The 16,332-nt window shown below is 38.3% G+C and overlaps 2 protein-coding genes across 9 annotated transcripts in view; one reads left to right on the top strand and one right to left on the bottom strand.

Annotated features, from left to right (window-relative positions):
• Nucleotides 1-3,929, top strand: part of LOC102218549 (pro-neuregulin-2, membrane-bound isoform-like) — a 124,645-nt gene extending 120,716 nt beyond the window's left edge. For all 8 annotated transcript variants that reach the window (XM_023342161.1, XM_014471313.2, XM_023342159.1 and 5 more), the window contains one exon: nt 1,888-3,929. In XM_023342161.1, the coding sequence (XP_023197929.1) occupies nt 1,888-2,542 (655 nt within the window). In that variant the 3' untranslated portion in view covers nt 2,543-3,929. The remainder of the gene's footprint in view (nt 1-1,887) is intronic.
• Nucleotides 3,930-8,091: 4,162 nt separating this feature from the next.
• On the bottom strand, nt 8,092-14,648 carry LOC102230659 (solute carrier family 22 member 6-like). The gene is made up of 11 exons (XM_005805825.3): nt 14,280-14,648; nt 13,740-14,130; nt 13,522-13,625; nt 13,227-13,381; nt 12,736-12,904; nt 12,506-12,629; nt 12,308-12,423; nt 12,009-12,223; nt 11,304-11,412; nt 8,687-8,890; nt 8,092-8,567 (listed from the first exon to the last, which is right to left on the bottom strand). The coding sequence occupies exons 2-11, from the start codon at nt 14,124-14,126 to the stop codon at nt 8,474-8,476; spliced, it is 1,677 nt and encodes a 558-aa protein (XP_005805882.1). The 5' UTR covers nt 14,127-14,130; nt 14,280-14,648; the 3' UTR covers nt 8,092-8,473.
• Between the last annotated feature and the right edge of the window lie 1,684 nt (nt 14,649-16,332).

The raw sequence follows: 16,332 nt of genomic DNA, 5'->3' as shown, positions 1-16,332 counted from the left end.
AAAAAGTGCTTATGTCAGTGGGAACTCTGCTCTTGCAGCTATAGGACCATTATTCCTTTTCTCATATGTTGTTCTTGAGGCTGTTTTTCACTTGCTGCTTTCGTTTTTGTTGTTGTTGTTTTTGTTTTTTCTTATTTTTTAGTAAGCCACGTGTCAGTCACAAAAGACGATAATTCTGCCATAAAAATAGTTGAAGCGCAAGTTAGCACAAAGGGAAAGCCTGACAAGGGAGGAAATGAGGCTTTCATCAACTCTGATGTAGTCTATATTTATCCTGTGCATATTTCTTTATATTGTAGGCAACAAGATACCAATCTTCTTATGCAGCTCTGGGCATGACAGACAGTAACCTTAACAGCCTTATCTTCTAAAACATCAGGCTAGTCGCCTTAACATGAACGTTCTGCACAGCTGCTCAGTCACAATGGACTTTCTAAAGTATTATGCTTTCATGTCTGCCGTACACATTTTATTCGAAAAAATCTGTTTCGTATGTACAGTAACTCACTTTTTATGGCTTTACTGTAAGCTGAATTGAAATTTGCCAGCAATATCAATAGCAAAAGAGCCAAGCAACAAAAATGGCCCTCTTCGCTATATTGTAATGTTTGAAATTCTAGTGAAAAAATGTCCATTATTGCTTCCTGATCCAAATTTACAGCTGTTTGGCTGTAAGTTTTCATCCAAGTATCTGACTTTATGAAAAATTGGTTATCAGTAACATCAGTGTATCTATTTCAACTCTTTCCATATCTTGGGACTTGCACTTTTAAGGTATATCAAAGTTTAAAAAACTTAAGACTTTCAAACAATATGTTTGTTCTTTTGTCTTTATATTACCAGGTAAAATGTTTGAGAATCAGTTCTAATCAGAAAGCCTGACTTGGCCAAGAGGCTGTTAAAAGGAAAAGTGCAAGAACACACAAATAAATGGAAACAATGTGGAACAGTCATGTAAATCATTAAAATGGAATCAGAGCTACGAAGTAAAATAAATCATCTAGGACTGACGGGAAAGGAGGAGGATAATGTGTGTATGTTACTGTGACTTAAACTCTGTTTAATGGGATCCTAGAGAAAGTGCCAGAATGAGAAGAAGTTTTTGTTTTGTTTGTATGGAGCATAGAATGATACAAGTCCTTCTCTTCTCCACGGACTGTTAGCTGGCTACATTACACCGGCCTCATTACACTTTAAATCTTTTTATCAAGTTAAAGAAAAAATTTGTGACTGATTCCAAAATTGTTCCACTTTAAGAACATGCATGTTTTTTATTCCTGCCTATAGCCATTTGAATGCAAAGAAGATGCAAATGTTGTCACAATCCCTGTTAACAAGGGAGATGATAAATGCTGGAGATTCTGTTTTTTGGATACTACGAAAATTATTGTAGACATGGATTTTTATTTGTATCCCTTGCAGATCAATATAATATATGTGTATTATTGGATCCAAATGTTAGCAAAACAACAGCGGTCCAGAAAACCAAACTCATTGGGGATCTGTTTTGAGCCTGAGCAGGATCGTTTCCAATGAAGACTATTTCATCATCAGCAAAGGTTGAGCCAGCTTGAGCAGCAAAAGAGAAAATAAATCAGGCAACAATAACATGTTTTGTCTTGAATCAGTTGTAAAACGTAATTTAACAGATACTTTATGAAAGACATTCCACAGAAGGAAGTAGATCAATGCCCACCATGCATCCTAACTTGTTGATGTACACAGAAACTCTGTGGAAAAGTACCTCCCACACACTGTTCTAGTTTCTGCTCAACCTGACAATAAGGGCGTGATTTGTGTTCAGTCATCAAAATGCTGTACGCTCCTCCTTCTCTGCTCTTTGTCCTGCTCCAATCACCTGTAAATTTTTCTCTGTATTTCAAACAGGTACGTGTCAGCCCTGACAACACCAGCCCGCCTGTCCCCGGTGGATTTCCATTACTCGTTGCCCCCCCAGGTGCCTACCTTCCAGATAACATCCCCCAATGCCAGCCACGCCATGTCGCTTCCTCCTGCTGTCCACAACCCCTATCCTCCAGAGGATGACCAGCCGCTGCTGCGCCGCTACCAGGTGCCCCTACATGACGCCCAGTGCCAGGAGCCCTACCGGCAGCAGCGCCGCACCTACCTAAAGAACAGCAGGGGCAGCCTGCCCTCCAGCCCCTACCGGCTGGCCGAGGAAGAAGACTATGAGACTACCCAGGAGTACCTCTCCTCTCGGGAGCAACCAAAGACAAGTGGGTCCAGCGAAACTGGTAGCCGGCGCTGGAAGAGATCCAGACTGAACGGCCACGTGGCCCCACGTGGATACGAGGCATCTCGGGACTATGGATCTCGAAGCTGCCTAACAGAAAGCGAGTCAGAGGAGGACGGTGAGAGCACTCCCTTTCTCAGTATGCAGAACATGAACGCCGAGCCCTCTACCATCTACAGGCCGGTGGACACTCGGACTTCTCACTCATCAGGGTGGCACAGCGGGCGTGGCAACATGCATACAAGACTCACACAGTCGCGCTCCAAACCGGACAGTACGCCCCATTAAAGAGTGACGATGAACCAACAAAAATCAATATAGTATAGACCTGCATCTATAAGAAATATTTTTATTTTATATAACTGACAGATATTCTAAACAAATGAAATATTTATTTTCATTTTAGCAAAAGTTGTCTACTAGTTAACAGCAAAGAATTTTTTATAGGGAAAACTCTATTTATATGTACATTTTGATTTACAGCATAAAAAAGATGTGCCAGTTTTTTCACAACGTTAAAAAAAAAAAAAAAAAATAGAGTAATATTGTGGTGCCTTTTGCTGTTTGCCGATGCCAGAGGGCCAGTGGAGGTTTTTGTAGCCTTTCTTATATGGACGCCTCATTTTTTATACACATTTATGTTCTTTTGTTCTGTCTGATTTATTTTTTTTTTCCTGTCTCACTTTCTTTCCAAAAAAAAAGGCATTCTTTGAGAAGTCTGTCCCCACTGGAGCATAACCCCTTCCATGTCACGCAATATAAACCACTTCAACATAAAGTGTGTGTTTACATTAATATGATTCGTCCTGTAGGGTTTGGTGGTTCGGGGATATAACAGAACGCCTGACAAATACAATGTAGAACATTTCTGACGTATGTGCCCTGAGAGACGAAGAAAGAAGATAGTGATGTTCGGTTGAGTGCAGGTACAAATGAATCTGTGTGAGTGTAACGTTGCTTGCATGCTTTTGTGAATGTTAGGAGAATATCATGTTGTGAGATTAAATGTGTGGATCTCAGGAGAGCTGCCACTGACCCCTTCTCCTCTTCCCTTCTCCCTCCCTTTGTGTAGGTGGACAGGTAAGGCCGGGTTGTATTATGCAGGTCATTTCTTAATGATGTATTTACAACTGTCTGGCCCCAAGTCTTCCCCTATTCTGTCCTTTTTAAAACATCCTTGTACGAGGCCAACAAACGCTTAGCTGATGGGCAAGGAGTGGACATATCGACGTAGGAGACCAAATCAAAAGATATAATCTGTTTTCACTTAAAACGACTCCTCCTCCCACATCTCATTATCATTCTGTATCCATTCTGTTTCTGTGGCTTGTTTTAAAGGCCACACAGTGTCTCAGGATTTCCACATAGCCCGCTCCACCCCACACACCCACTTTCACCTCCTCTCACACCTTGAGTAAGGCCTACCTAAGACGACGGTTCTCGGAAGTTGAGGACCTGGAGATAAACACGCTACCAGTCTACCAGTCCCACGCAAAGAAAAGGTGGAAGCAGCTCTGCTGAAGGAGAGTAGAAACAATGTAGGGAATTAGCTGTGAAAACTACGGAGGATCATACAATGCAAAAATATGCAAACTTTACATTTTGCTGTTTGACTACATCATTTTCTAAGAGGTGACTGTAGTGTGTTGTGTGCGCAAAAAAAAAAAAAAAAAAACTCTCTAATGCCTGTGGAGCAGAATGAAAACAATGGGTACCTACCTGAGTTATTTTTTAAAGCCATTATGCAGACATCTATCCACTGCTTTGATCCATCCTTCACTTGCTCACAGAACAACTGTGTCTGTGGCACAGGATTTAATTAGACCACTCCACATCACACATACACTTCCAAATATTGTCTCGTCTAGTAGTGCTGTGTACTGCTTTGTCTGTTTGACGCGTTTTATCATTTTGAATTTAATCTGTAAATGATCGTTTTACCAAGGTGCTCATAGAGTAAGTAATATCACCCTCGTTTAAAGTAGAGATGTGCCAAGAATCAAACTCAACTTGTCTGGAGACTGTTCAATCAAATACTCAAACTGACTTTGCAAACCCAAAGGAGGCGACACATGGAGATGAGTGGGGTCAATAGAGTATTAGTCTATTCTTTTAAACATTTCAGCTCTTTTCAGTTTTATTCTTTTTTCAGGCTAAACAGCACTTGCAGAAAATCCAGTGATCTGTCTTGTTGGTCTATAGCATGATGTGCGTGGTGAAGGTTTCGCCTTAAATATGCTACTTACCTCGGCACATAGACCATCTGTAACCAGCGACCAGCTTTTACAAGTCAGCTGATGCTATGACTGACTTGCTCGATGAGTGAGAGGACATAACGGGGAGAACTTGACCTCAACCGCCCCAATCCCCTTCACTATTTGATCCATTCATCAAACACATGGAGAGAATAAAATAGTTCTACCTATTTTCATTGTCAGTGAGGAGTTTGAAAAGGAAGTCTAAGGACGTATGTAGATGTAAGAAATGATATAAACTGAAACTATTTTTCATTGTTGATTTGTTTTTTCATGCTGCAAAATTAGAGCAAGTATTATCCAGATGCTGGGGATTTTGCTCCCTCATCACCAACTTGTACTTTTGCACTTTACATAGTGTTTTCCCCCTTTCATTAGTTATAGGAAAGAGCCGTCAGGCAGAGGACATCAATTGGTGACTATTAGAATATTTATTATTTAAAGACAAATCTTGGGAATTTTGGTGTGTTATTTGACATCTTTTCAGACTCGAACATGAAAGCTTCTATAGGTTTTCTGTGCTTTATATGCCCTGGCTCCAAAACATTCAAAGGCCACCCAGTCCTCTCTCAGCAGTGTGTCCCAGCTGTAGACAAGAATAAGAGAACTTCATCCCATTTATCTCCAGACAGTAATGGCTGTAATGTCATTTTTTTAACTTCTACATGGATTTTAAAAAATCTAAACAAATATAAAGAAAATTTGACAATGTATTTTAGCTCATTTTTGTCACGTCCAGATAAAGATCTAAAATTGTGACTTGTGAAGAAAGTTTATTTGGATTACAAAACAGAGTTTTACCCACTTTTTGCTTTCCCAAAATGCCCCTTGCCTTTTAGAATGGCTGTTACAAATATACACACTTCTCCAATTGCATAAATTAGATTGTTAAGCCAATAGCTACATTGCTTAGTGAGGAGCTGACAAAACAATGTTTTGCTGCATTAGCAAAGAAGCAAAATGATTTGGAGTTGATTCCTGTAGATACCAGGACTGCCAAACACATTACAGAAAATATTCAGAATCTTAAGGTAATGGTTTACATTGTCTTGGGAATACACACAGAGACTGGTGTTCACATCTACTAATGCTAAGAGGACTAATCACGCTAACTCCTAACATAAGATGCTAAGTTCAGCTTTAAATGACCCTTCTCTGGTAATGCTAGTGTTAAAAGGGCATGCCATCTGATTTTGTTTTGGATTAAAAGAGTGAACCCATTTTAAAGCCTGTGCTCTCAATAGGATGTCAACGCCATGCTGAAGACAGATAACAGAAAAAAAAATCTAATCAGAAATTGGTCACAAATCTCTTATGGGTGCATCTCTACTTTAAAGGGACATGGTAAGAAATTAAGCCAATGATCACATGTCACAGCTGGTCCTTTTTTTCTTTTTAAGAGAAACTGAATACTCAATTGTCCCATGAATATTGACCCACAACTGTCAGAAAAATGTGTCTGCAATTTGGAAAATGCACAGAGGTATTGTGACAGACGGCGATTTCTGGTCACACCTCCATCACATCTTCCAGATATTTCATCAGGTTTCTCACCGGGGTCGAATTTTGTATGTCTGATTGAGATGAGAGACGACTCCACACCTCTAGTTCAAATGTGACGCCCTCTTCACTTTACCAATCCTCTCACACAGTTGATACGGTACCAGGCATGTCCTGCCAGTCTCTTCTTTTTTTTTTATTTTACGTTCTCCCACCCATCCACGCCTATACACGCACACACACACACACACACACACACAAACATACACCTGACCCCGCCCCTCGCTTGAAATGTTTGAACACCTCTCCTCTGCATGTCTTTGTGATCAAGGTTAGATGGGTGCATGGATACTGAAAAAAAATAAATAAATAAGGAAGAAAAATAAAGCAGCAGACAATTATTTTCGAGTCAGTGAATGTGCATTTCATTTAACATTCAGCAATAAAAAGGAATCCTTACCCCTCCCTCATGTCATTCCTAAAATATGCTAGAAAAAAGTAAGTTAAAAATGCGAGACTGTCATAGATTGTAAAATAAAGTGAAAAATGAATCCACCTGTTCATATGAAAAATAAATCTTTATTCATATCATTTTATGTTGCGTTTATTTCTGAAGAGCATTTTTCTTTCTTTTGGATCTCAGCCCGGAGGCTGAACTCTCTTTTTCCATGTTGTTGCGCCTCTCAGGAGTGCGCACATAAAATCTCAAGGTGAAAGGAAATCTGTTTAATGTGGCGGTTGGGGCTTTATAAATTATAGTAAAAGGGTTACAGTCTCAGATGCACAAAAAAAAAGAGCCAAATACCATATATTGATTTTTAAGAGGTGAAGAATGTGTCTTCGGGCTCTTTAATAAATAATCAGACATAAATTGCTGTCTTTAGCATTGTACTCTCTAATTTACCAATATTGATGTCACTTACGCCTTTAGCTGTTTTTAGCACATAATGGATTGTTTTTTTTTTATCCATTATGCAATACTACTAAAGGTCCACTAGATGGAGACAAAGCAAACATCAGGCTCAAGAGAACAACTGGCCTTCTGTAGGCAGAGACATTTGGGTTTTTGGTCCTTTAGTATTATAGTATATAAACAAATGATTCTACATTATGCAATGCAATTATTAGTATATTCTTTTTAAATTTCTGGATTTTTGCTTATTTATTTTCATTTGATTTCTTTTACATATTGATAAATGTGTTGGCCCTATTTAGGATGTAATGGGTCAACATAAAACGATATTTGGAAATTTAGGGCATGAATGACACATTTTGTATTTCCAGAACTTAATTGATATGAAATGATACAAACGTGTACTATTGCAATAATAACTTGCATGCAGTCATTTTCTCAACATGGGATGAAAAATAACACACAAAAAAAACACACCAGAAAGATATGCTATCATTGCCAAGAGATAAAAAAGAGAATATGATCCCACATAGAAAAACCATTTAAATTGACTGTCTCTCGAATAAAAATTACTGAAGGGTAAACAAGGAGTCCATTGATACTCCTTGAGCTTTTCATCCCTTGAATCCACTAAGTGCTCAATAAATTAATTGGGACTGTGACAGACCAACACAGGAAGAGTTTTGAAGGACTTGCAGTGGTAATTATTCAGGTAATTGCAGCAAAAGGAGTTTCTACTCGGTATGTAATCTGGGTGGTTGCGTTCTTATAATCTGTATCATTTACCTTCCATTTAACTTATTTTCTTCACATAAAATTCCATTAAAATACATTTCATGTAGCTGTAATGTGACAAAACGTGGACATTTTTATGTGTAAAGAGCGCTCTGTTTCAAGATTATGATTTTTTAAAATTAAATTATTAGCCTTAGGAAAATGCCTTGCGAACATAAATAGTATTCAGAAGCAGTGATGGTATGCTTTCAAGGTTCATCAGCTGAAAGTTGAATTAGCAAAGATGATGTTATTTACTTTTGCATTCTTTGGTTTCTTCTGCTTTTCATCATTTCCATGGTTGTTCCAGTTAGGTTAAATACGACTAATTTAAACTTTGACAGCTCCCATTCTAGTAATATCTGAGTTAAAAACAATAAAGCCAAACTCAGAAGTGGAGTATGTGTTCACTTTTATTGAAAAATACAAAGTGGTACATACAAAGCAAAACAAATTTACAAAAGCACCAATAAACATATAGTCAGCCTTGTATTCGTTCTACTCAGAGATTTGGGTTATAGACATGATTGTTGCAAAGAAGTCCTGAATTTCTCAAAGCTACTGTTTCACCAACAAACATACTGCAGATCCAATTTCTTGATGCATTCAGATTATTTTACTGACCTTTTTTAAATAACACTCTCTCTCCATTTTTCGGGATAAAACAACACAAAATAAACTGTGAAAATCAAATATGCAGCTATGAAGAAAACAAACCGTACAAACGCCATTTTTATTTATGTGTCTGCACATTCACCAGGTTTATATGCAGGGATTTCAGGCAGCCTGTTTGAGGAAATCCACTTTAGTGTCCTGCAAGATCATCGTTTCCTTTGTTGGCGTCGGACACTTGGAGCTTTTTCCAGAACCCCTGAGATCAGAACAGAGAAGGAAAAACTGAATAAACTATCCTTTCTCTGCATTTCAAAGGGTTTTTGCAAGACTGAGCCATTTGCTGTTTTAATTTTCAACTTTGCATGTTGATCATACCTGTCCTCCACATCCTGTATTGTGTCAGGGAGATGTGTGCCCAGTGTCTCTGGAAGAAAAACTGCAGCAAACCCTGAGAGAATTGGAGCTCCTCCGTAGATTAAACCTGGCAGCCAAGGTATGTAGTCCCCAGTGAGCTGAACCATTGGGGCCACCATAGCTCCCACGCGAGCCATCATGGACACCCAACCCATGCCACTTTGACTGAATGTGGAAAAAGTCAAAATGATACAATAAAAGCAGAATCAGTGGTCTAGTTGCTCTGCAGTTAGAAATAAAATTATTTTACAGCCTTTAATTGACATTTTTGTCAGAGGACATTCTTAAAGGAAGATAGCAGGGGCTCCAGAAGTGAATGAATGAATGAGTTTAATATGATTAAACTAAATTTGAATATTGAATCAATTTTGTATTTTTGCAGTGTTCACACAATTCCACTATAAAAATTTGGCAGAGAGGACGATTTTAAAAATGTAACAAAATCAGAAGGGGGAAATCTATGACATTTAGCTCAAGATAGAGTCCCTGGCACTTTAGATGCCAGGAATTGACAGTATTAAGCAGCTAAGGGGTTCACTGTAACATCTACAGCTCATGAGGGAGAACTAGTTGATTCAGAGCTAATCTTGGAACAATGGCACTATGAACGCCACGATTGAAAAGACCACCCCCAAAAAACGTACTAAAAAAACTAAATAATACAAAATGTTATGTGGAGGAAAACTAACACCACACATGCCCGTTGACACACCATCTCCTGCTGGATTGAAGTAAATATATTGGAATACTGAAAGTAAAAAAAATTGAGGGTTAAACAAACGGGGGACAGAGGTTCACCTTCTGGCAGGACAACGCTAAGCAAACAGTCACAGCTGCAATCAAAAGATTTGGATCAATGAATGACCTGAATACAAATACCCACAACAGATCTTTGAAAAAAAAAATCAAAGCACACATATTTTTCCACTTCACAATTATGCCTTACTTTCTCTTTGTCTGTCCCATAAAATCTCAATGAAATACATCCAGCTTTGTGGCTAGAACATGACAGTAATTTATCCAAGGAGTATTAATAATTTTGAAAGACACTGTACAAACACTGTGTGCATTTAACCAAATAACTCAGAGTCAAATCCTTCAACAAACCTGGATTTGCTTTAGCTCCTTTTAAATATGAATGGAAATCTTTTGTGAAAAAAAGAAGATTTTGTAACAAATGAGTGAACAAAAACCATGTGATGTTACAAACTTTATATTCCAGAAAAAAAAACAAATGCTGTGTAAATCTCATCTGACACATTGGCAGTCCACAATAAGCGCATACAAGAGGATATATTAGCCTGCAGTCATTGGCACTCATCACAAACATCTGTTTGCAGAACTTGTTTGAAACTCAAGAGTATTTATCCTGGCCAAAGGTCACCTGGAGACTTCCCAAGGTCAACTTGAAACTCTTAGATCATTCTTCTTTTTTTGTCAAAACCTTTTCAAACTCCTTGAATGCTGTTTTGTTTTTGTTGTTGTTTTTGGTTTTTTTTGGTCCAAATTCCTGGTAGTATATTTAGCTCTTATATGTCTGTAAATGTTTCTCAGGTAATGTTCACAAAGCTGTTTTTGTTTTCCTTGATTGTTTGCTCGTTTGGAACATCTCATTGAGATGAATAAAAATAGTCTTATGAATCACTGCATTCATACTGTTTCATAACAGGCCCAATTGTTTGTTCTAATAAAAACTAACAAGTCTGGCTTGCATTTGAATTTACCCGTTTGCACTTGTTAGATGCCTTTCATCGAATCTTGCTGAGCTTCAGCTGCTTTGCAAGAAAGAATCATTAACAGTTTCAGTCTGTAGTTGTGCACAGCTGATAGAGACAGACCCCAAAATAGTTGCAGCTGTAAATACCACAAAATGTGGCACTGCAAGGATTTGTAGAGCCACAATACGTCTTTGGATTTATGACGCTCTTTTAACACCATGCACCACTTTCCTTCCTCTTTCATTCTGTTTTCTGACACATAAAATCAGAGTAAAATACATTGAAACTTGTTGTAACACAATGGAATCTAAAAGATTTGCGGCGCACGGATACTTTTGGTCACATGTGAGAAAATGGTCACTTATTTAACTCAATCCCTCACTGTTTAGTCCAAGTTTGGACTGAATTGAACTCTGTGTGACACTGTTAATCTGCAAACCTCCACCCTCTGACCTGTATCACTGAACACATGTGCCCGTAAATAAACAGAGAAGCAAACATAATTCAGTGTATTTTCACTACTACATCACAAACCTTATCAACTTTAAGCTTAATTTGTTTTTATATTTTCATTACTTTCTTTCTCCTGAAATTAAGTATACAAACATATACGTTTTTTATTATTATTTGTATCAATTATCACTTTTGTGTCTTTAATCATGCTTTAATTTAATCATGTTTTAATTTTGACGGGGTTTTTTTGTCAAGACGTTTGTGAGATGAACAAAGTCACAAGTTCTATTTTTGTCAGAAACACCTGTCCAGTCCAGAATTACACTCACGTCATAAAATGGAGGAACACTGATTTTCGTCAGGAGGAATCAGATTCAATAAATTCAATTTCTGTTTTTAAAACATACCGGATGATAGTTGGGTAAAGTTCTCCAGAGTACAGGTAGCAGCAGCTGAAGGATGCAGCCAGACAGCCTTTGCCCACCACTGCCAGACAGGTTCGCACAGTCTGTTTGTCTAAAGAAAAAAAGACACATTACTAAATGTATAATAACTTTTCCCATTTCAGTAGATAACTGTATGTTTAGTTTATTACGAAGCATGCAAAAACAAGGAAAATCAATTACAATAAAATTATTTTCGGGAGTTTTAGTTTCTTTTATGCCTTCTCACACCATGATACTGCCACCGCCATGTTTTACAGTAGAACTGGTATATTCGGGCTCAAGCGCAATATGAGATTTCTAATCATTTACTGCATGGTTTTCATTGATGTTCTCCAAAAAGCTTGGGAGATCTTAACCGAGCAACTGGATTTACATTGAGATTTAATGACACGCAGATACTCTATCCACTAATTAAACCACTTCTAAAGCCAGTCAGTTGCTGTCACAGTTTGAGTAAAAATATACGCATGCAACAATTTTTAGGTTTTCACTTGGGGCAAAAAAAAAAAGGTGGTACATTGTTTTTTCATCCAATTCAAAATGATGCACTGTTTTGTGTTGGTCTCTCAATTATTGTCTCTAGAAACACTTTTCTGGTTGTAACGTAAAATCTAAAAAAAAGTCCAATAATATAATACCAGGGTAAGATATACGTTCCATATTTACCATAAGGTACCAGTATGTTGATCAGAATTGTGACTCCAGCCAAGATGAGAGCGCCGCATTGTGACGGCCGGCGTCCAATGAAACTCATACACACGGTAATGACAACTTTAGCAGGGATGTCGACCGCTCCAAAGATCACTTGTATCAAGTAGATGTTCACCCCAAATTTCTGGAGATCCATAGCAAGGCCGTAGTATGCAAAGCTGGTTGATAACCTGAGAGAGAGAGTGTCCTTTACTGCAGATTATTTAAAGATGGGTTTTGTTTGTGTCTTTTCATAGAAAAATCAGAATGTCTACCAGGTGGCACTGAGGCAGAAAGTCATGATGCGCATTTTGGGCGTGCGGAACAGATCAAGGGCAGAGTGGGTCCCCTGGGAGCAGGACAGTTCTTTTTTCATAGATTCTTGCAGCATCTACGCATAAAGAAGACATACTTTCAGTGCACGTCCCTTTTATGAATAAAAACACAATTCTATGAAAATGACATTGCCATACTTTTACATTAATCTTTTCCCCTTCTTCATGGCGGCCATTAAACCTGGCCACACTTTTAAGCATCTTGACAGCCTGTTCAGTTTTATTGTTTATCGCCAGCCATCTTGACGATTCATGAAACCACCTGAGAATATACATGTGTTTATTTTCTTAGATGGTTTTTGCCATTTACAGACCCTCCCAACATTTGACCAGTCCATCCACTCGCATCTTTGTATTCACCATCTTACCATGCAATAAGGAAGAACACATAGAAGGGCAACGACACAGTCAGGGTCAACCACCTCCAGTCCGTGATGAAGTAGGCAGCGGCTGGCAGAAGCATCTGCCCCACAGTGTAGCAGTAGCCGGTTGCCGTCCCTGTGAATGTCCGCACACGAGTCGGGATCCACTCCACAACTTCACGTGAAAGAATCAAAGAAAAACATTTTAGTTCCAGACAAACGTCCATAAAAAGTCATAGATTATAATAGAGAATATAGAAAGAGGCGGGTGAAGAGACAGACAGATATGCTGCAGTTTTATTTCAATTTATGTTAGTTAAAGATAGCCATTCAAAAATAAAATCAACATCAATAATGATAATAAAAAAATAACATCTTGGTTATTATTGTTATTGCCTTCCACAGTTTGTCTGATGAGTTATAGTTTAGGCTACATTTTATCCCTTTAGCAAACAAATTCTTGTTGTTTTTATGTTTTTGACGGAATGCTTAATTACTGAGTGAGAAGGTGTTGAGTCCCAGGCCGGACAGAGCCATGCCACAGCCAAACCGGAACAGACAGAAGAGGGAAAAGGAAGGGGAGAAAGCAGCACACGTTCCTGAAACCGCCATGAGCAGGTTAGAGATCAGCAGGAGGATGCGGCGGCCATATCTAGGAGAGAAGAGCGATGTTTGGAAAATGTTTCTTTTTTAAAGGCACATTAAAGGAAAAGACTATTTTACTGATTTTGAACATGTTTGCAGTTAGCATCAGATGGAGTTGGAACTACGGATAAAAAATTTGGAGGATACCTGTCTGAAAGGCCTCCGAAGACAAGAGCCCCCACAAGCACACCGCCCATATAAATGGTTTGGCCCATTTGCTTTAAGGAGCGCAGGTCACACACCAAATGCCACTGAAGAAAAGAACATATACATCAAAAAACAAACATGTAAGTGTCTCCTACAATCATCTCTGGCTTGATTAAAACCCCCATGATAGCAATAAAGTCTGAAGAACGCAGCCCTACATCAGATATGATAGTGGACGTCATATCCGTCATGTTGTAGGACCATCCATCAACACATCCCTCCAAGACGACACCATAATCCCTCTCTGTAGAGGAACTACCATTCTTAGCCAGGAGGTGCCACTGTGGAGCAGCGTATCGCTGGCAACTCTGTGGTTTCCCTGCTTCATTCAGTGGTACTGTGATCTGCAGAATCTCCTCCGGGCTCAGCTGGGTCCAAGACATGTTGGAATGTGTGCTGCAGTGATGAGGCGGCACCATGGCCACAAAGTTCTGCAGCAGGTTGTGACTGGCCATCATCAGGACGGGTGTGCAGAGGAGCATCACATGGAGGATCTGGAAGCGACCCGTGCTGCCAACCTGTTCGAGGAGGTCTGCAAAGGCCATCCTTCTGCACAACCACAATATTGATATTAAAATTCAGGTTCTGCTGCATTAACAAACTTACATTAGATGAGTAAAAAAAAAAAAAAAGCAAGTACTCTGTAACCATCTGTGGCATCAAAGTGTTGCTGTTGATAAGAAATGTAACAAACTTACCTGATTGATCACGCTTTGCTTTGTAAAGAAAAATTCCTAAAGCAATAATAAAAAAAAAATGCTTAATGCACGAAAACTAACTAAGTTTAACCTAAAATCCCCATATAAGTCCTGAAAATGTGGGGAAAAAAGGGCACCACAGAGAAAAAACTAGCTTTGTCACTGCACCATATTTAAATCCATAAGCGGCTCTGAAATTCCTCTACTTCTTCTCAACCTTAGGAATTAGCAGCTTTTTGTTTGAGCACAGAGGTAAAAGAACAGAGTCCTTTCTTCACAGGTCTTGTTGAAAGATTTGAAAGAACTCCAGCATCAGTCGAACCTCAGCTCTTGTCCCTCTTTGCACTGAGACACTCAGTGCGCTTTAGTGGTTACTTAATATGAATGACGGGGTGTGTGCGCGGGTGTGTGTGTGTGTGTGTGTGAAAGAGAGAAAACGAGAGAGAGGCACACGTGCATACACGAGATCAAGCAAGAAATGTTTTTCTTTACTATTTTTTGCTGATGTTTCTGATTACAGCACCAAGAAGTTAGCAGGATTAAAGATAAACAACAAGAAAAGAGGTAATAAGTGAGTGAACAATGAGTGAGTCATTGGCGTAAGTTGCAAAAGACATTGATCAATATTCAACAATTGAAATGCCCTTTAACACTGTGAACCTTTTCTCCTTCTCTCTAGCACCTTGTGTTATAACACTGTAAATAAGTTACTGCGCTTTGCTTTGCAAACTAAATAATATAGGAGAAAACGACTGAAAATAACATATAAAAAATCCAATAATTGTATTTTCAAGGTTTGATCCGATTGTAACTGAAATATTAGCTACTTTAGCTTTGTTAGATTCCTGCTGATTAGTTTTGAGGAATGTTTTCTCTTATGTAATAGTCAGCATGAGACGTCGGAGCGAATGAAGCTGCAGGTGCACCGGGGCTAAACAAGAAAATCTTAGTTTTTTCAGCTGTCTGACTCAGAGACCGACTTGAGCTGCTAGATTATTCCTTCTTAAGCATATTTCTTGTATATCGATGTATTTAAAACTGGAATCAAGGTAAAACCGTATCATGCGGTGCTTTGTAAAAATAACTTTTTACCCTGTTCCATTTTGGAAAACTTTAATATGTCTTTTTGTGATGGGTTGTGAAAAAAGCAACACAAATGTTGCATAACTGCGGATGGGAATTTTTTCTTCACGGTTTATCAAATAAATAAAAATCTGAATAATGCAGCTGGTATTTATGTTCAGCCCCTTTAATAATGTGACAGTATGCAATCTCAGTATTTATACTGAGATTGATTTAATCAATCTCAGTATAAATACTATGGCTCAGTGAAAAAATATGTAGATTTGATACAAATTTGGGGAGAAACATTTTTCTTTTATAAAAATGAACACAGAAATATCTTTACTTTTGTTTCTGTTTTACAAATAAAAAATTGGTTGTAAGAGCCCCCTCTTTTCCATTTCACATACCTGAGATATTCTTTAATGAATATATCCATAAGAAAAGAAACACAAGCAGAAGAGAGAGAAACAGGAGATATTAAATGTCCCGCTTTCGTCTTTTATTTTGTTCTTTTCCTTAATCTCACATTATTCAAAGAACAAGGGACTGAAACAGAAAAAAAAAATGTACAGAGAAATCATCCATAAATTATAACATAAAACTCTGGAGAAAACTTTGAATACAGTCTTAATGTCTTACACAAGATGTGTCAACATTTTGGCAGCTTTCTATGTTCAAGGTTGAATATCTAACCAGACGCGGTAGAATATGCAAATTATTTATCTGATCCTAGAGGTGAGCAGGCAATGTTTCTGTGATGTTATAGCGAGGCAGAAAGCAACAAAGCTTCTCAGATCAAAATAGTAGTAATAATAACAATAAACAAATGTAAAAAAAAATTTTAAAGCATGAACACCAGCGAATCAACTGCAGATGAAGATTTGTGGGATCATTTAGCTTGAGTTGAGCTGGGCTGTTCCATTAGGTCCACTTTACATGTCACTGTGTTACATAAGACCAGTTCAGAAAACGCTTTCCCATTGCTAAA

The sequence above is a fragment of the Xiphophorus maculatus genome, chromosome 11 (assembly GCF_002775205.1).
Source record: "Xiphophorus maculatus strain JP 163 A chromosome 11, X_maculatus-5.0-male, whole genome shotgun sequence".
In the NCBI taxonomy this organism is placed as follows: Eukaryota; Metazoa; Chordata; class Actinopteri; order Cyprinodontiformes; family Poeciliidae; genus Xiphophorus; species Xiphophorus maculatus.
The sequence above is the reverse complement of the archived record's forward strand: the minus strand, read 5'-3'. Positions and strand labels throughout refer to the sequence as shown.